The 19,234-nt window shown below is 55.7% G+C and overlaps 1 protein-coding gene across 6 annotated transcripts in view; it reads right to left on the bottom strand.

The window, feature by feature from the left end:
• Nucleotides 1-147: 147 nt before the first annotated feature.
• Nucleotides 148-19,234, bottom strand: part of AGAP1 (ArfGAP with GTPase domain, ankyrin repeat and PH domain 1) — a 552,490-nt gene continuing 533,403 nt past the window's right edge. For 3 of the 6 annotated variants that reach the window (XM_049614622.1, XM_049614621.1, XM_049614620.1), the window contains 2 exons: nucleotides 8,910-9,165; nucleotides 148-7,565 (listed from right to left, as the gene is read on the bottom strand). In XM_049614622.1, coding sequence (XP_049470579.1) covers nucleotides 7,362-7,565; nucleotides 8,910-9,165 — 460 coding nt within the window. In that variant the 3' untranslated portion in view covers nucleotides 148-7,361. The remainder of the gene's footprint in view (nucleotides 7,566-8,909; nucleotides 9,166-19,234) is intronic. The other 3 variants (XM_049614625.1, XM_049614624.1, XM_049614626.1) reach the window with 1 other exon arrangement.

Genomic DNA, 19,234 nt, shown 5'->3' on the forward strand with positions numbered 1-19,234 from the left:
CTCATGGGAGAGGCCGCCTGGGCCTTGCACACTCCCTTCTGTAATCACCTCTTCTCTCGGATTTACCTCGCCTGAGCGCCGAAATCCAATTAGTCGTGACAAATGACCAACACGTCCTCCCGCTCCCCCCCAAAGCCCAACAAAACCTCCACGGAAAGCAGTGTAGACATATTTTCATTTCTTTATTAGAAAGAGGCCTCTACACTATAGCCACCTCTCTCCATTACTTTACACATTTTTCTCTTTCTTTTTTTTCCCCCTTAGAATACTGTACAGCCGACACAAAAAAATCCCAATGCAGGAAAATACAAACTGGCATATTTAATCAAAACAAAATCATAAGAAATAACAAGCAAAGTGAAATGTCTGTCAATGGTTTTAATTACAGTACAAACAATATAAATAAAGCGTCATTGAGTCCTCGTGAAACAAACTTGCTGAATGAGGTAATATAAAAACAACCAAAAAAAGGAAAAAAAACCCCAAAGAAACCAAAGCCGTCTCTGGATAAACCCTGGGCCGCTCTTCCGTCTTCTGTACATTGCTATTTACAGAAGCAAGACGTGGTGGGAGGTGGGCAGGGACCCGGCCTTCCCTGTTCCCTCCTAGAAATGCCTTTTGGCTGCCACCGTTGACCCGCCCAGGCTCCCGTTCAGAAACACACCCGTGGCCACACGAGAACCCCATTCGAGGTCATGGGCAGGAGAGGAGGGGGCCGTCTGGGGCAGGACGCTCTCCTGGAACCCACGTGGCCGTGCCCGTGGCTGGCGTGGCCCACCCCTCCAGCCCTTCCCGGGGCAGCCGGCCCAGGCCTCCCAAGGCTTTGCGGAGCACCCTTGGTCAAGGGCACGCAGCATCCTCCCCAGCACGCGGGTGCTCAGACCGGGGCAGGGGTGCCACCTCAAGAATTCGACAGATTTTAGACAAAAGCACAGCTGCAGGAGGGGAACCGCGATCTTTTCAAGGGTTGGAGAAGACGGGATTTCTAACCTCGAGATGTGCGAACGGCCGCAAAGCAGTTTCTAAGCATATCTGCTGCCCATGAGCCGTGTGACAGCCCAGTCCTCTCTCAGATCTGCCTGGGCGCCCGGGGGTGGGGCTGGAAGGCGTGATGTGTTCCTGAGAGTGGTCAGTGAGCTAACTCCCGGCTCTGGCCCATGCACCCTTGGTCCCCACTGTCCCCTGACCCTCCAAGGGCCCGGGCAGGATGCACATGTCCCCCAGGCCACTCAGCGGCATGTCAGGTGCAGAGCAGGGTGCAGGGGACATCGGCTGGGCTGCCCACTCAGGCTTTCAACATCCAGGTGCTAGGCCAGAGCTGGAAAGCCCCAGGATGTCCTTCATCAAGCCCGGACACTGGCCATCTTACACGAGGAATCCCTAACTGTGTGGGCTTCTGGGGTCGGGCCCCAACTTCTTCACATGAGTTTGGGCCAGCTCAGATATTAGCTTCCCAGGCCAGTGTTGACACCATCTGGGGAGGTACGGGGAGGTCAGGGCAGACTCTGATTTAGGGGCAAGCGCTCCCAACACCGGGCTGTTCCATTTGGAAGATTCCCCAAAGCTCTCACATCTGTGTGGTTCCTTTCTTTTACCCGCGTCTCAAAACAGAAGACAGGATATCCCTGCCGCCAGGGAATATTCTAGAGGGGACCTAACTCGACTTTGACAGGCGAGTCTCTAGCATACAGCTCCAACGTGACCCTCGGAGGACCTTCTCTACAGAAGCCACACACACCAGGCCAAAATAAAACACAAGCCCTGAGCTGACCTCTCGCACACTGACCAAGGTGGCTTGCCCTGCACGTACCCCGGGCACCGCAGGCCCTTTGGACGGGAAGGCCTCGGAGAAGGGCATTTTTACCAACCGGGTGCAAGCCCCAGAACCAAATGCCGTCACATGAGAACAAAACGAGGGCCTCATTAGTGAAACGCGGTGAGAGCAGTTTTCAAATCTGTGGTCCTGACTCATTGCTTTGGGACGGTGCTTCCTACACTGGTGAAACCAAACTCCTTCTAGAACTTGGGCGTTTTGAAGATCACAGACTAAAAAACAGACTCTCTGGTTTTGCAGAATCCCGTGCTGATGGCTGATGAGTTCATCCTCTAATTGCCACTCTGGCCCAAACTGAAAAACCGGAACTGGAAAGAAGTGTCAATGTTTGTTTAAAAAGCAGCAGACATCCAAAATTAAACAGGAAGTCCGTTAATATTGTTTAAAAAAAAATCTATGTAAGGACAGCCCTTCTCCTCCAAGGGTGTTTTTGAAATATGAATTCTAAGCTGTTACCTGTCCTTTCTTCCTCACGAAGGGAGAGCTGAGGGGTCAGTGGGGGCGTGCTGACCCTGAGTGGCACTGTTTCTCTCTCCTCGCGAGGGGCCTGGCCATTCTGGGTTCCAGGGACAACTTCCCGGCAATGACGGAAATAAAAGTCTGTTTCCATCTAACCTGCCCCCCACCTTCTCTCCTCTGCGTAACTGGAGTTGGATATTTTGAATATTCAATTTTGAATATTCTGACTGAAAGGCAACCTGATTTCGATGCCTGAACGATGACAGAGCCATCAGGGTGTAGGGCACGGAGCGGGCGGGGGCCCACACCAAGGGCTCACTGACCACAGGGCTTCCAGAAGAAAGCCACTTGGGAATTCAAACAGGAAACGTGTCGATAATGGCCCGAAGTGAAAAATCCAAGTCTGGATGCCAAAGGCCCTTATTTAGCTTTTTGGTGAAGGATGGGGGTGAGAATCACTTGAAGACAGGACGTCACAAGGTGTGAAACCCCCATTTGAGGAGGCCAGTGAGAAATAAATTATATTTCCCGGGAAAGAAAGATGTGATTCTTCAGCACATTTCTATTCGAATTCCTTCCTGACTGCTTTTCAATTTGTTTGCTTGAAGGACATAAATACAATCCAGGGGAGTTCTAGAAAGTCAGGCCGACCTTGTGGGGCGCATGAGGGATGGAAATAGCGTAGAGGGGGGAGGGGAGAAGGGCCCATCGAGGGGTAATGGATTTGCTTTCCAATTATCTTTGCCTTTTGAGAAGTTTTTGAGGCCTGACCATACTTACTCTTAGAGGCTCTATATTGTTGCAAGGCTTCTGAACCTCCCTAGGCGGGAATGTGGACTTCTTCTTATTTCCGGAACATTCTAAATGCGAGGAGGAAGGGTGGGCACAGCTGGAGCCGCGGTGACCCAGGTCATCCTCGAGCACAGCTCGGGCTGGGGGCCGGGTAGGACCCAGTGGCCACCCTTGACGGGGAAGATGTGTTCCCCAAGTGCAGGGACTAGACAAGCCGAGCCTGATGCCAGCCCTGAAAGGGACGGCCGCTCCAGCGAGGCCCCTCCTCTGACACTGCTCCCAGCACACAGGGGTGGGGAAGGGCACTGACTGGCCCTGCAGAGGGGAGGCCCAGAGGCTCAGACGGGAAGGGGGGGCCGTCACCGACTCCCTAGGGCCCTGGCTGGGGGACGCACCGCCAGCCTGGGGGCAGCTCTCCAGGCCTGGGTTCTGGCTTTCTGCTCTCGGCATTTCTGTTCTAAATGAACAATCCCATTTCCTGAGCATCCAGCCTCTGGCTGGGTGTCTGGCTGGCTTTTATCACATTGGTTGGCAACCGACTGGTCATCAGATCCCGCAAGGCCACCCCGGTTTCACAGATGAGGAAAAAGATCCCCAAAGCTGGGGGCCTCTGCCCAAGGCCACACAGGAGGGACAGGAGAGCCAGGGCTGTCTTTCTCACTGGACCACGCTCTCCCCTATAAGTTAGTGGCCGCTGCTTTGAGGATGTAGAGAATGACCCTGAATGCGTGCAGGTGTTACAAAACTGCAAAGAATGGTCGCTAGGCCCGACGGCAGAGGCTGGGTCCAAGGCGACCCCATCAGGCTAGACAAAGCTTCAGAAGGCAGTGGTGCTGGAAGGGCCGCTGCCTGGGCTCACGGGCAGAGAATGGGCTCCTTTCAGGATCCTGGTCAAGAGTAAGCCAACGAGAGCACCCGACCGCCGCGTGATCAGCGAGCATCCCCTGCCTCCCGGGATAATTACGCGCGGTGTGCGTTCACTGGGAGACCCACAACTGCACCTGTTCATGGGGCCACAGACTCGGGAATCTGTCACCCGCTCACCCTGGAGCCGCTCCTCTCCTAGGATGACAGGAGACGGGCGGGGGCCGGGGCCCCATGACTGGGGCTCTGGGCTTGGCGAGCCACCTTTCCGCCCAGTACCGGAGATCTGCTCTCACGGGGTCAGAATCAAGGCTCCTTTCTCTGCAGGGTTTCTGGGGCACAGAAGGAATCCAGCCAGATCGTGAAGCTACCCTAACCCGTGACCGCGTGCGTGTGTGTGTCTTCCCCAGCACGTGGTTTCTCGGTAAGGGAAGTTTTACTTCTGAACAGAAGAGGCTGGACTATGCACTGGTGTCCTCACGGTCACTTCGCAGAACTTCCACGAGAACCAACGAACACAACTCGACCCCCTTCCCAAATTGGTTATTTCTAACACTAGCCCTGGGTTTTGGCTTCCGGGCCTTGGTGTTAAGTAAGGCTCTAAGATGGGAATGGCAGCATTGTTGGTGAAGAAAGCCCTTCTGGTCTGACACTGAAACATAAACAGATTAGCCATCAGTCACTTTATTTTAGAGGAAAACCCTCGAAAACCACCACTGCCTTTCCTCTGTTGCCAAAACTCGGGCTCAGGAAAGCAGGCCGCCTCCCGAAGCATGGCTAAAAATAGCAGAAGAAGGGTCAGGTTTTCTGAGGAGGAATCAATGAAGTCCCCGTGCCGGAGAGAGGGAAGGGGTGGGGTGGGAGGGTGGGGGGAAAACCGGTCTAGCATTCAGGTCGAGAAAGGCTAAGTGAAAAAAGGAGTCGTTTGGGAAAATATTATATTATAAACACATATAATAATATGTACACACTCATATACATCTCAAAGAGAAGCCTTACAAGGAATTCTGTTTCTTTTCAAAACGAGGCTTCGCTATATGATAGGGCGTTCCTATAGTGGGAATTAACTACAATGAAATAATTTAAGAATTTCATTTATACTATATCTGCGTTCACTACGTGAAGTCTATGCTAAAGGCTGTGAGGAGGAGAACGTGTCCAGGTGGAATAGAACAGTAATGAGTTCTTCAAAAATAGGCAGTGACATTTTTTCCCCCCATTCACATTTAAAATAACTGCACAGTGATGAAACACAGAATTAAAAACCAGGGGGAGGATCAGGGACCTGTGGTCAGGGCTCTCAGCCTTCTGAACCTTCCATTCCCGGAGCCCGCTGGGCTCCACGCAGAGGAAGCAAGGTTGCAAATGTCCATGAAACACTGACCCACATATAAATTCTGTGTAAAGCTTTATTTTGTCCCCACCTACTTGAATTGTGTTTTTTTTTTTTTTAAAGTGAAAGAAGAGGGACAACTCTTACAAAATAGAAGGTTTCATATATGAGAGCAGGGGACTTCCCCGGGGAGGGGGGGGAGGGGGGCACTGGCCTGGCGTGGCCTTGGTTTCTGTGCTACAGCAGCCCAGAGGCGCCTTCCCATTGGACGACCCTCTCCTCCCATATACTGCTAAAGCGCTCCAGGCAAAGCCGCCCCTTTCCTTTTTAACCCAGGGTGTCACAACCTGGCCACGTTGAAGGTGGCTAACATCTGAGAGCAGCCCCGATGGCACACAGTGACGGCAGACCAGGGGACGTGCTGATAACCCCAACGGAGGGCCTGGCCGCCAAGTTAAGCCTTAGCGATTCTCGCCGGCCGGCAGGTGCCGCAGAGCCGTGGGCGGCCGGTCGTGACCTGCCCGTGCAGAGCACGTGGGTCTGGGATTCGCACAGTCGCCCCCTGCTTTGCCACGGCCCCTCCTCTGGGTCGGCAGAAGTGCCATCAGATCGAAATGATGAGAAATCACATGCCGCCTTCCTCTTCTCTAAAATGCTTCAGTGTCTGGTTTTTTTTTTTTTTCCCCCTTTCTCGATTTTAATAAGCAAATTGTACTACCATCTTCCGATGTGTTCCTTTTTCAAAGCTGTCTATCACATTAATGGAAGTGTTTGCTGCTGGGAGTGTTTTCCATGTACAATGATCTGTAACCCTCTCATCTCAACTAGTTGCACATTATTAGTTCACATCTAGTTCAGTTTATAAATTAACGGAGGTGACATTTGTCTGTACAAAAATCAATGCATATTTATGAACTCCTTTTATTCAAATAGATTTTCACAATCTTATCTAAAGACATAACACAGAAGCCTGGGTGACACTCCGGCGTGGCCCAGGAGTGACTGAGGACCCAAGACCTCTACCTTGGCAAAAGAAAGTAAAATATCTCTGCCGTTTGGGGCAAAAAAAAAAAAAAAAAAAAAAAAAAAAAAAAAAAAAAAAAAATAGCCTTTTATGCCTTCGGTTACTTTACTGCATGTATTCGAAGTGTTATTATTAGCTTGGATCCGTGATTTCCTTTTGAATTTCCGAGTTACCCTTATTTATTTTTTCCATTTTGTTTTTGCACCAAGGAGAGCGACGGCAGTCAAATAATACTCAGCAACTGATTTCCTCTCTTTGGACTGAAAAATTAAACAGATACTAAATTATGACAGTGAATTTAGAAAGAAGGGCTCCAAGGGCTCGAAAGAACATGTCTGAGATGATATGATGCTTCTAAGAAGTATTACAATCACATCGTGGCAAGCATCGGAGCGTGCTGTGTAACTACCTCCTCGGCTAATATGCTTTTTTCTCGGTGATGACTAATCATGTTCTATTAAACAGCGGTAATGCTGGAAGAACTCTACTATACAAGTGTAATGAAGCCAGTATTCTCCCCGGACAGATTAGCTACAACTGATTTGACACATACCATCATAGGGGCTTCAAACCTGACAAACTCTGCCTGCTTCTGATTTATGCCGTCAAGCTCCTCGGAGAAGAGATGAAATCCGAGTGTTCCGTTTGGTAGAGGTGAAATGTACTGATGTGCTTAACTGCCAGTTAAGGAGAGTTACCCTTCTCCTTGCTCCTCGCCTCCCCTCCCCCTCTCATCCCCGTCCCTTGTGCCGTGCTCTGTGTCCACAGGCCGCCGGGCCGGGGGACCTCGCGGTGTGCTATCAAGAAACCAAGGCCCCCCCGCCCCCGGGCAGCCCCTGCTCGTCGCGGTGGGGGGGGAGTTCAGGGGGGAAAAGGAGTCGGTCCTGCAGCCTCGCGGCCTCCGCTGCGCCCCCGCGAGGACGGTCAGGCTTTTGTGATTGCGCGCGGGGTGAGGGCGGGTGGGCGGCTGACCGCCAGGAGGAGTGGGGACGCGACGCGACTCACGTGTCGTGACTTCTGGGTGGGGGCGCGAGGCTGCGGGGGCCCGGCGGTCCTCAGATGATGGTGGGCACCCGCCCGCTGCTGTTGTTGCGATTATTGTTCTTCCTGGACAGGTTGGGGGTGGCCATGAGCACGAAGCGCTCGTCCGGACAGCCGTACTGCAGCAGGACGTCGATGCACTCCTGGCTGGACGCCTGCCGGGCGTAGGCCAGCGCCGTGTTCCCGTGGGCGTCGCGGGCCATGACGTCCACCCCGTACTGCGGAGGCAACGGAGAGGGCCGTTAGGGTCGCGGGGGGTGGGGGGGGGGGGGGGCGCCGGGGGGGGGGACCCGGCCCCTTTCTCCAAGCCGGGGGGGCGGGGGGGGGGGGGGGGGGGGGGAACGGACCACCCCGGGAAGGGCCACAGATGAGGTGGCTAGGGACGCGGATGGCCAGAGGCCACAGCCGGCCCCACGGCGCGTCCTTTGAAAGAAACCATGCGCTTTTGACACCCAGAAGGCCCTCCTTTCTGCAGGAGACCGAGGGTAATCCTGGCTTTGTTAGTTCAATTCTGCCTTTCCAATCGTAAAAACAAAAAATAAGCACTTCTTGATCTCGGAGGTGATTCTCTTTCATTGGGGAAAATCTGTATGTAAAACACAAGGGTGCAGAGAAGTCCTCTGTTACCCCTATTCAGGTCCTACTATGGGTAAGCACCGCCATCCGCCCCCGCCGGGGACCTCTCGGCAGGCTGCCTTCTGTCGCCCTTCGGTGGGGACGCGCGGTGGCTGAGCCCCAGAGGTGTGCGGGCCGTGCCACCGCGGGTGTGGGCTGCTCAGGTGCCCGCGGCTCTACACACTGTCCCCCTCTTGTCGCCATTCAGGCTTCATGACGAATGCGTCCGTAGAAATCTAAGAATAATTCTTCCTAGGGGTGCCCGGGTGTGCCAGTCGGTTAGAGCGTCTGACTTCGTGTCAGGTCACGATCTCACGGTCCGTGAGTTCGAGCCCCGCATCGGGCTCTGTGCTGACAGCTCGGAGCCTGGAGCCCGCTTCGGATTCTGTGTCTCCCTCGCTCTCTGCCCCTCCCCTACTTGCGTTCTCTCTCTCAAACAAACAAACAAACAAACAAACAACAGAATAATTTTCCCTAGTGGAAGTTAACCAGAACAGTCCAGAAGAAGCCCTTTGATAAAGTCCTACCATCAAACTCTGGGTCCAGTATTTCTGGGTTTGGTAAAGGGAAAACCATATAAACTAGCTGTATCCTCCCCCTCCACCCCCCTCCCAAACACAGAGGACGGCAGTTGGTTGTAAAAGGAACAGGACAGACACTCCACCCACACCTGACCCAGAGGGGTCATGAGACAGATGAGCTCTGCAGACACCCAGCGAGGGAGGGCTGGGCAAAGCAAGCCCCGCGGACCCCCTCCCTCCCTCTGATCGGTCCTCAAGCGGTGTCCTCACACAGGGGAGCCCGGCAGCCAGGGGCCTCCGCGCCTCAATTCCAAATTCCCTACTCGTATGCTTCCCATCTTCAGACCCGCCGCCTCCCACCAGAGAGATGCCCGCAGAGCAGAGCAAGGCGCCCGCGGCTATGCTGTCCTGTGCGCGGTGACCTACCCAGATCAGGAGCTGCGCCAGGACCACGTTCCCCTTCCGGCATGCCAGGTGCAGCGCGGTGCGGCCGTCCCCCTCTCCACACGTCTCGTTCACCTCGTCCCGGGAGCCGTGCGCCAGCAGCAGGATGACGGCCCGCAGGTCCTCGTCGGCGGTGGCCCGCAGCAGGTGCTGGCCCAGGGACAGCTCCGTGCAGGGCAGCGGGGCCAGGAAGAGCTTCTGTTCGTACTTGGCCCGGATCCACCGCTCCTTCTCTTCCCTGCAAGAGTCCCCACACAGGTGCAGTCGCAATCAGGAAGGGTGGCCGAGGCCGAAACCCCTCTGCTCCAGAACCCACGTGGTCCGGGGGCATCGGGGAGGAAGCGAGATAGCAGGAGACGAGTTATCTTCGCAAGGAAGCCCCCTGAGGGACGGGCTTATTTTTTTTACAAAGTGGGGTCCCTGACCAGCAGCAGCTGGGAACTTGTTAGAAATGCAGAATCTCAGGCTCCGCCCCGGACCTCCGGAGTCAGAACCTCTTGGGGGGTGGTTGCAGAGCCTGCAGGCGGGGGTTCTGATGCCGCGGAAGCTGCGGCCAGGGGGAACCACCCCCCTGCCCAGGGTCTGGCACGATGCAGGATGGATGCCACAGGCCGGATAAGCAATGACAGCGTTTAGTCGGGATCGGAGGACATTGCGGAGCACAGCGGACAGGATGGCCAGTGGGCTCCCCGCACCTGGGTGTGACCTTGAACGCTTAGCTCTTAATTCCTCCCCACGGAAGGGAGTATGTGATCCCCCTGGGATCTCCACATCCTTTGGTTGAGGAAAATCTTACTACAGGCCCATGGATGAAACCGCAGAGACCCCCATGTGGAGGTCTAGAAAAGACAAGCAAACTAAGTTCCTACGTGATTCTGTAATCTCTCTGGATACGTGGGGAACATCAAGATATTCTAGGGCCCAGCCCAGGAGACAAGGCAGGCGGCCCGAGGCCAGAGCTGAGCTAGGGGTGCAGGAGGGGAGGACACTGGGGAAGGGCGGGGAAGGGCCTCGGGATGCAGACAGCAGCCCCAGGCGTCCCTCCCCCAGCAGCACTGGGCCTGCTGAGAATGTGCTTCCTGAACTTTGGGGGAAGGCGGGGTTCAGGGTCCAAGCGGCACAGGATGCTGCCTGTGACATCTGGAAGGAGGGCTGGGGAGGAAGAGGAGACGGCAGAATGGGAAGAGAATGGGCAAAAGGAGACAGAAAGGAAGAGACCCACAGCAAAGTGTGTTCACACCGTCCCGAAGCAAAGGTCTGTGGCTGCTTAATGAAAGAAGAAAAGAAAAGCCCTACAGAGAAGAGGGACTCTAATGCCCCAGAGACTTAAATGAGACACTGGTTCACAACTAACCCCTCCTAAAACCCAGCGTTTTCTCCAAGAGAATAATCAGGGTGCATAGCTACAAACTACACAGAGAATCACTTAGGGCTTCCGTGACACTCTAGAAAGAAAACTCATTAACCATGACATTTCTTCTTCCGAAGGACAGAAAAGACGCTTGTTTACACCTTTTACTCGTGTTTACACTGCTCCCAGTGATCTAGTGTCGGGTTAGCCCTAATCTGTTTTTAAATACTTAGGCAAACAGATTCTTCCAGGAGCAAATCTGGATTAGTTTTGCTTCATTTCCTGGTCCATGCGAGTGACCCCAGGGTGACCCCCGACCCTTTTCATTCGGAGATTTCCAGGACAAACACTTGGCTACAGCTGAGAACCCACCCCCGCAGCCCGGACGAGGCTGAAGCTGGACGCGGCCCGCACCCTGTCCCCGCCTGGGCCAAAATACAAACGCGAGGGTGCCGGGCAGGCGAGAGACAACACACTCCAAACAAAATCGTGTTTCTCGTGCTATGAAAAAACCGCATTTAACATGTATTTAACATACGTTGGCACGTTTCATAAACCGCCAAACAGCAAGAACAAAACGGGAATGAAATGAAAAGGGACGAGGGTGAAGGGTGCATCCAGATTTTCAAGTCCCCGCTTGCTAGCTCTCGTTTTTTGGTGGGCATTAAAGTCAGAGCTGTTTTATTCTGCTCTGCTTGGTTTTAATTTGCATTGCCAAATCACCCAGGGATAAAACAGGGAACTGAACACTGGAACTATCGTCCTAGCTGTAGTTATCCAATTCTCTAATATTCGGACATCCCAGCCGAAGAATGAAGAAGGCCCCCAGCTTCTGAGTCCTCTCCTGCGGGCAGTGTGCTCTCCTGGGGAAGGGGGGTGGCCGGGGGGGGGGAGGGGGGTTTCTGTCCTGGGATCTGGTCACCCCACAAACAAGCTCACCTGAATTCACTGAAATTGAAGTCGACGTGTGTCTGAATGATTGTGTTTAAATCGCTTCTTGCTTTTATTTAAAAAAATTTTTTTCTTTAATGTTTACTTCTGAGAGAGAGACAGAGCGGGAGCAGGGGAGGGGCAGAGAGAGAGGGAGACACGGAATCCGAAGCAGGCTCCAGGCTCCGAGCTGTCAGCACAGAGCCCGACATGGGGCTTGAACTCACGGACCGTGAGATCATGACCTGAGCCGAAGTCGGACGCTTAACCCACTGAGCCACCCAGGCACCCTCCCCTACCCCGCCCCATTCCTCGCTTTTAAAAGTCAGTGCTGTTTATAATTACGGAACAAAGGTGGGTCCAGATTTCATGGGGCTGAATACCAGTTTGGGAGCTTCTCTCGAAGGAAGACTCGACTGTTATGTCTATAAAATTAGGAACAGGGTCTTGGAGAGGGTTCCCGCAAGGGAAGGCCAGCGGTTGGCAGCCTTTACGGCTGGTCCACCTGTGACCCTGCAGAAGCCAGAGCAAGGGGAGTATTACCAAAAGGGCTGCACGGCCTCCACCGACTCAAATACAGAAAACAGGCTTGATACTGGGGGCCGTCCCCGAGGAATACCGCAAGGAGACAGAACGAAGCCTCCACGTGGCCTTCTTGGTGGGGACTGCCTCTTCCAGCCCATGTCCACCTGGCCCCCAGAGCTGTTTAACGTATGGCTTTCATCACGTGACGGAAACACGGCTCTTCACCAAAACTTCTTTGCCGTTTAAAAGCAGAAGCTTTCCACGCCGGCTTCTGGGCCCTACAGGACTTCGGCCCCTCGCTGTTTTTCCGGATACCGGGAGGGGCCGGAGCGCTAAGCGAGGCCACTTCATGTCTGAATCAGGAATGCTTCTGTTTCGCGGCTGAAATCCAGCGAGTAGGAACGGAGAACTCAGACAAGGGCGTGTGAGGGTTTTGTGAATTCAGGAACCCCTACTTCTGCTCAAGCACTTGCTGTTGTTTAGAACCCATGCCCTGTGGTCACCGTGCACCCCGATACACCGGGCGGGGGTGGGTAAGCTTTACCCCGTGTGCTTTCCGCGGTGGCCGAGGGCGGGAGAAGAGAATCGCCCCAAGGCCGGTGGGGCCACAGGCCTTGGTTTTGGCAACGGAGAGACGGGATCTATGTGCCTGCTTCCACGGTGTAGACTTCCACGCCTTCAGTGACTTCTCGGGCCGTCCCTCCCTCGCCCATAAAGCGGGTCTACAGGAGGCAGGGTGGTTTCGGGGCTGAGGCCGCATGTCTGGAGGATGTGCTGGCCCAGCCGTCGCTCTGCAAGTGGCAGCTGTTGGTGCTGCAACGATGGAGTCAGACAGCAGCTCTAATGACGCACAGTTGCCATCGAGCACCTGAGAACGCACCTGCGGGGGTGGTGTGCGTGACAAAGGTGGCCGTGGTGGCCAAACGCCAGCTGGACGCTCAGGGTTCTAAGTCCGGGCCGTCAACGTGCTCGGCGGGGTGAGGTGGGGACTCTTGGCCAGGGGCCCCGACAACTCCACCAGCGTCCCTGGTGTGTGTGACCCCTCACACCCTACCACGGGCAGCAGAGGGCTCAGGATGCTGGGAGAGGGGTGCCCAGCCGGCATAAAGGACCCTGTGGCTGTCAGCGGGTCTGGGGCCAAGTGCGGTTAGCCCCTGTCCACAGCCTTGAGATATCCCAAGTCTTCTTGGACTGAATTGTGTCCCCTCCCCGCCGCCCCCCAATCCATATGCTGAAGCTCTAATCCCAATGTATCTGTATTTGGAGGCCAGGCCTCTAGGGAGGTAACTGAGGTTAAATGAGGTCATAAAAAGTGGCCTTATAAGACGAGGAAGAGACACAGGGATCTCTCTCCGAGGGAGGGCACAGCAAGAAGGCACGGTCTGCAAGCCAGGAAGAGCTCTCACCAGAAACCAGCCCTGGCACCCTGACCTTGAACTTGCTGCCTCCGGAGCCGAGAGAAAACACAGTTATGTATTGGAGACACCCAATCTGCGGTATTTCGTTAGGGTAGCCCAGTCTGACCCGTAACATTCTGGACACCCACGGCCTCCACCATTGTCCTCCGGCTTCCGTGCCGACACGTAACACGAGAAAAACGGACACTCCGGTAGTGTTTCCTTTTTTACGAGAATATTCTAAGACCGTTTGCCCTACGAAGCCAGGATGCCAACACACAAATACTCTAATTGTTACTCTGATGTCCCAATCTTCCTTCTGGGATCCCCAGCTTGTCTTGGCCGAGCCTTTCATTTTCCCCAAGGAAGGCCAGTTCAAGAGCAGCGTAGCTGGCAACAGATCACTTCACCTCGTTCCAATCCCCTGGAGGCCCGCTGCTCACAGCCTCCGTTAGCTAATGAGCTAAAAAATGACTTATTGGCACGGCCGGCCGTCAGCAGAAAGAAGGCGGCCCAGCTCCTCATTTGAGCCCCGTGCTGACACACCTTTAAATAAATCAACCGCACGGGAGTGAGAGAAAATGAGAGAACAGACGACTAATCAGAAGAAAGACACTGACCCAATCCCCCCAAAATAAAAAGGAAAGATACAATCGAAGGTGCAGTAGTAAATATTTTCTTCCCTTCCGGCCTGAAATGAAGCCCCTTTATTAGGTGGCCCTCCACCCCCCACCGGCCCCTGAGCCAGGAAACCGCCTGGTGGGTGAGCTGTGGGCCGGTCAGGTACCGAGCACAGGATTTGGGGGTCAGGGAGCAGGTGGGGCCCCGGCTGTCCCCAGCACCATGTGTGCACAGAGTCTTGAAGGGTCTGCAGGGCTGGGATGCACTCTGGTCCTGCAGCCCGACAGACAGGCCCTGTCGCACTTGACCTTGATGTGGCCAAGGCTCCGCGTGGCCCCCGAAGATGAGTCTGGGACACATCCCAGCTGCCACCTGCACATTCAGTGCTTGCCAGACGGAAATGACATCATTCCCAGGCGCCAGTAAATACCGCCCGCAGGTCCCAGGAGCACCTGCTATGGCGATCCTGAGGGTGATGACGACGAGGAGGAGGGAAACCACCTTTCCTGGGAACTCCCAGTGACGCTGGGCTCATCAAGGTCCCCCGAGCATGGTCCCCGTTCCTACAAAGGAGCTACATGTCAAACACCGAACAAAATGCACATGTGATCGCAGAGTCATGGCCATATTTTGAGAGAAATTATGACATTTTTAAAAGGAAAGGCCTTTTGGGGTGCTTGGGTGCCTCAGTCGGTTGAGCGTCCGACTTTGGCTCAGGTCACAATCTCACGGCTGGTGAGTTCGAGCCCCACATCGAGCTCTCTGCTGTCAGTGCAGAGCCCGCCTCGGATTCTCTGCCCCCCTCTGTCTGGCCCTGCTCGTCCTCACTCTCAAAAAAAGGACAGGTCTTTTCCTGAAAAGCTTCAAAAGAAAAAGAGACGGGTCATCTGCGTTCCAAGTTTCAGAGAAGGCGCAAGTGTGGGTGGTGTGCAACGGATGGCTTTTCCGAGCTTGAAATAGGGCGGCTGGACCGTGAACACACAGGGGGGTCCGGGGTCGTGTAGGCAGGTTGCAATGTGGGAGGAAGAAGCTGCCGGCAGGCAGGGCAGAGCCAGGCTCCCAGACCAGCCCTGGCCTTCGAGATGGGCTTTGGGGACCAGCTGCAGCCGGGAGCTCGGTAGGGTTGGGCCACAGTCCCGCTCCCCTCGGCCGACCCGGGGACCGGACGGAGAGGGCGGAAGGGTGTGGACGCTGGTACCACCCTGCCGGTGTGGCACCAATAACGCTCAGGGTCTATTAAAATGAGCCAGATGATGCACACCCGGCAAGGACAGCTAACTCAGCGGATGGCAAGATCAAGGTGAAGAGTCAGGAAAAGACGATGAAGAGGAGGTGGGGGAGGGGCAGAAAGGAGCATTTACATTCGCAGAGAAAACGAGCTGGGTCGGGGTGGTGGGAAGCAGAGCTTTACCCCCGTGTCTGAGGCGAGGACCCGGGGATGGGGCGGCTCGAGGTGTGTGGGCTGCCCCGGGCTCTGTCTTGGGTCACGGGGCCGGTCGTGGGGTGAGGACCACTGTGCCCGGTCCTGGCAGTCCACTGCAGTGCCCAGCTCCAGGGGAGACACGAGGGTCTCCGACCGGCCAGCCAGAGGTGTCTGGAAGCCGAGAATGCCACCAGGGCGAGACCAGCCACACCTGATGCTGACGATCACGATGACAAAGGCCCCGAGTGTGAGGGTCATCTGTCCCCAGTAACTGAAGGGGTGTCCCGGGAAGGGCTGGGCGTCCGTGGCACCTTGAGCCGCCCAGCACTGGGCTGGCGCCTTCCTATCCCTGCGAGCAGAGGCCTCCCACGTGAAGTCCCTAGGAGCCGCCCTCCACGCGTGCTGCTTTTCACCCGGCCTTGACCCCGCACCCTGTTTCCACTGCTGTTTACTACTCTGCCTGAGCCACGTGTGGGCTTGCGGTGATCCGCCTGTGGGCACGCGCTTCTGTCTTGACTCTGTCACCCAGACGAGGAACGTGACCGCTGATGTCACAGCTACAGTTTAAGGACTTCTGATGCGTCGGCCATCGGGCTGAGCCTTTCGTCAATTATGTGGTTTCACTCTGACGACGCCCGGTGAGGTAGGTCCTGCCCCGTTTTAGAAGAGGGGAAGGGGAGCCAGAGAGAGGTGGGTCCCCCGCCTGTGACGGCCAAGCGGCTGACCCCGGTGGTCACTGTCTCAGCTCCTCCTCCGGGCTCTGCTGCCTTCCCAAGAAGGGGAAGCCCCGATCCCAGGCCACCGCCCCAGCAGGGTGTCGCGGTCGGGCCTGCGGTCACAGCCCCTCTCTGACGATCTCAACACCGGATCCTCCCTGTGGGGAACGGTTCGATGTGACTCGTGTCAGAGAATCGAGAGCTGAGCCCCGCCCCCCCCCCCCCCCCCCCCCCCCCCGCCTCAAGGGGCAGCATGAGCCACGTGCTGGTGTCTGAGTTTAATCCGAGTAAAACAAGATTGCTCTGTTGCTCTAGACAGGCCTCACACACCCCAGGCGCACCGGCAGCTGCCATCTCGGACGGTGCACGTGATCTGGAACGTTCCCCCTGCTGCTTGCAGATAGGGCCCATGGAGACGATTGGTCATTTCTTCCCTCCCAGTTTTTCCTTACCAAAATGCTCTGGCATTAAAAACAAATACGGAATGAAGAGAAATGAAACCACAGATGTTCGAGGATAGCGAGCGCGAAGGAAACGACTCGGACACCAGGACTCGCGACGGAAGTGCTGTGAGGGGAGGTGCCCGGGCAGCTGGGTCCCAGAGAGGACCCGGGTCACCGTCAGTGTCAACGACCCTGGCAGTCAGTGAGGAGCAAAGGGCAGGGCAAGTCTCACGGGCCTGCGGGGAGACCTGGAGAGCGAAGGAAGAGCACGCTAGGCACAGGCCACGGTCCTCAGAGAATCGTCTGGACGGGGTGCCCCTTTCTCCGCTCCCCGCGCGTTCAAAGGCGAGCTGCGAGGATGCCGTCACACGGAAACGCCACCGGCCGCGTTGCAAGTCTGGCAGGGAGGGCTCAGCAGGCTGCCAAGGGGTAACGAGGTTAATGGGTTGGATTCCCAGAAAAGAACGTTTTCGGCGAATAACCACAAAGCTTTGGGTTGGCTTTCGGCACTGTTCTGTGGCACTACAGGACACGAGTCGTGGGGGGAGGCAGACCCTGGACAGTGACCGGACGCCCCACTGGGTCCTCGAGGGTGTCGTGAGCAGTGGTCCCCGGTGGTTTTGGCCGCAGCCCTCCACTCCCCACAAACGAGGCTTTCACCGGATGCCTGTGTAAGGCACTGGCCAACAACGGCCTTTCCCGAAAGCCCTGTGTCAAGTCTAATGTGTTCATTTTTCTGGGAACCCCTCCCCCAAACATTAAAAGGCCAAGAACTTTTTTTGGTGCCTGTCACTTGTCACAATGTTCCTCTCGGGAACATCTTTCTTCCCACTCGACGGGCTGGGAGAGGATTTGTCAACGCTGATTAAAAAAAAAAAATTTTTTTTAATGTTTATTTATTTTTGAGAGAGAGAGAGAGAGAGAGAGAGAGAGACAGAGTGTGAGCCGGGAGGGGGAGAGAGAGACAGGAAGACACAGAATCCGAAGCAGGCTCCAGGCTCCGAGCTGTTTGCACAGAGCCCGACGCGGGGTTCAAACTCACAAACTGTGAGACGGTGACCTGAGCTGAAGTTGGACGCTTAACTGACTGAGCCACCAGGCGCCCTCGTCAATGCTGATTTTAAAGGAGATTCTGTAGCAAAGTATATCGGAGGAAAGGAATATCCTCAGCAGTGATAGGAGGCCTGTGTGGCTTACATGGTGACTGGGACAGCGACAGGAGAGGAAAGAAAGAGCCAGCTAGCAGCAAGGAATTTCCAAAGTGTCTTTCTGCCTCGAGCAAAGCAGGAACTGGGAGGGAGGCACGGAAGGGGGGCCGGAACAATATGTTAGGGAAACAGGGGGCTTCCTCTCTCTGCAGGAGAAGACCCCGGCCCGCGGCAGGCCGCCCCTGGCACGCATGCCTTCTCCCCTGGCCGCGTTGCTAAGGAAGGACGGCCAACAAAGACCGATGGATATTTATTCCTTAATTACCGAAAGCTTTTAAGAAACTGGCCACTGTAAATCCCGCATGCAGAGAGCAGGAGGCAACGGACAAGGATTTATGCTCACGGGGCAAAGACAAAATAAATATCCCGCCTGACTTCTGATCAATATTATGAGTGTTTTTGCCAACCTGCAGGGTGTTTTATGAGTTCCGAGGAATGGAACAGAATCATTATTAATTAAATAAAGCCAACTATATTAGGCTTATTACTTCTGTGAGTCATAGTTAGCGGTGCCCAGCTGTAGGTGTTGGGGGCGGGTGGCTCAGTGCGCAGGTGCGGCCCGGGGCAGCCCGGGAGGCGGGATCACGTGCTCAGGGGCACGGCACGGCCAGTGCCCCCTCGGGTCCCCTTCCACCTAGACGGCAGTGGATGAGAGCACTAGCCATAAGCAGAGCTGGCTCTCCCCGCCACACCTCAGTCCGGGGTTCAGGCTGAGTCCTGGGGCTCCTGGGGCTCTGCTGTCATTAGCGCTGGGCACCTCCCAACACCTGTCTGTTTGGAACCTGGCCAGGCCGAGCAGAAATACGCACCAGGCTACAAGCAACAGGGCAGATACAACATCACCCCTCTAAAGTTCTGCGGCAACCTGTAGGAATTTTACCTGGAAACCTCAAAGCAGGCACAAGCGCGAGCTGGCCTGGGAAGGAGGAAACATTTGGCTAATCATGGACAAGACCCAGCTCAAGCCTCACACCCTTTGGTCGTCTACCAAGCACCAGGTACTCACAGAGAACAGACCCTGGGCCTCGATTTCCCCTCTGGGTGATTTAAAGGCCTACTGAGGTCCCACAGGAACATCCGCTTGAGAGGTAGCGGTCCAGGATGGAACGAAGGCAGGGGCTGAGTCACGGGGCTGGGAGAGCCCAGCCCGCCCAGGCCTTCCTCCTCTCGCCAGGTCCACTCAACGGGAGGCCTCAGCCTGGCTTCCCGTGTGGACAAACGCTGCCTCTAGAACACGTGGCAACCGTCCGCTGGGGACCCGGCACGCGCCCATTGCCATAGGCAGAGGCAGCCGGGGGGCCTCTCCTGTCCGTTCCTGTCCGACCTGTGGATGCCGTGCTGCCACCAGCACCGTGGCCGAGGAAGGTGCAACCCCCGCCCCGGCTTGCGGCCCTCCACGAGCGACTCCCGCCTATATGCTGAGAGTGACCCACGTGCTTTCTCAGGCTCCCTGCACAGGAAACGAGTCCCAGGACGAGAGAATCTGCTCACGCTTACTTTCTGGTCCCTGGAACCACAGCACGGACCCCAGAGCCCAATCCTCTCCAAACCTCTCACTGCCCACTTGGGAGGCGGCCAGTTCGAAAGGGTGGGTGTGGGTGGAAGGGGACGCAGGGCCTGGGGGGCTGTCTGCCTGGACCCCTGGACAGAGCTGGGGCTGGGGGGGGGGCCCAGGTAGTGGGGGCAGAGAGTG

The sequence above is a fragment of the Panthera uncia genome (genome assembly GCF_023721935.1).
Source record: "Panthera uncia isolate 11264 chromosome C1 unlocalized genomic scaffold, Puncia_PCG_1.0 HiC_scaffold_3, whole genome shotgun sequence".
Classification (NCBI taxonomy): Eukaryota; Metazoa; Chordata; class Mammalia; order Carnivora; family Felidae; genus Panthera; species Panthera uncia.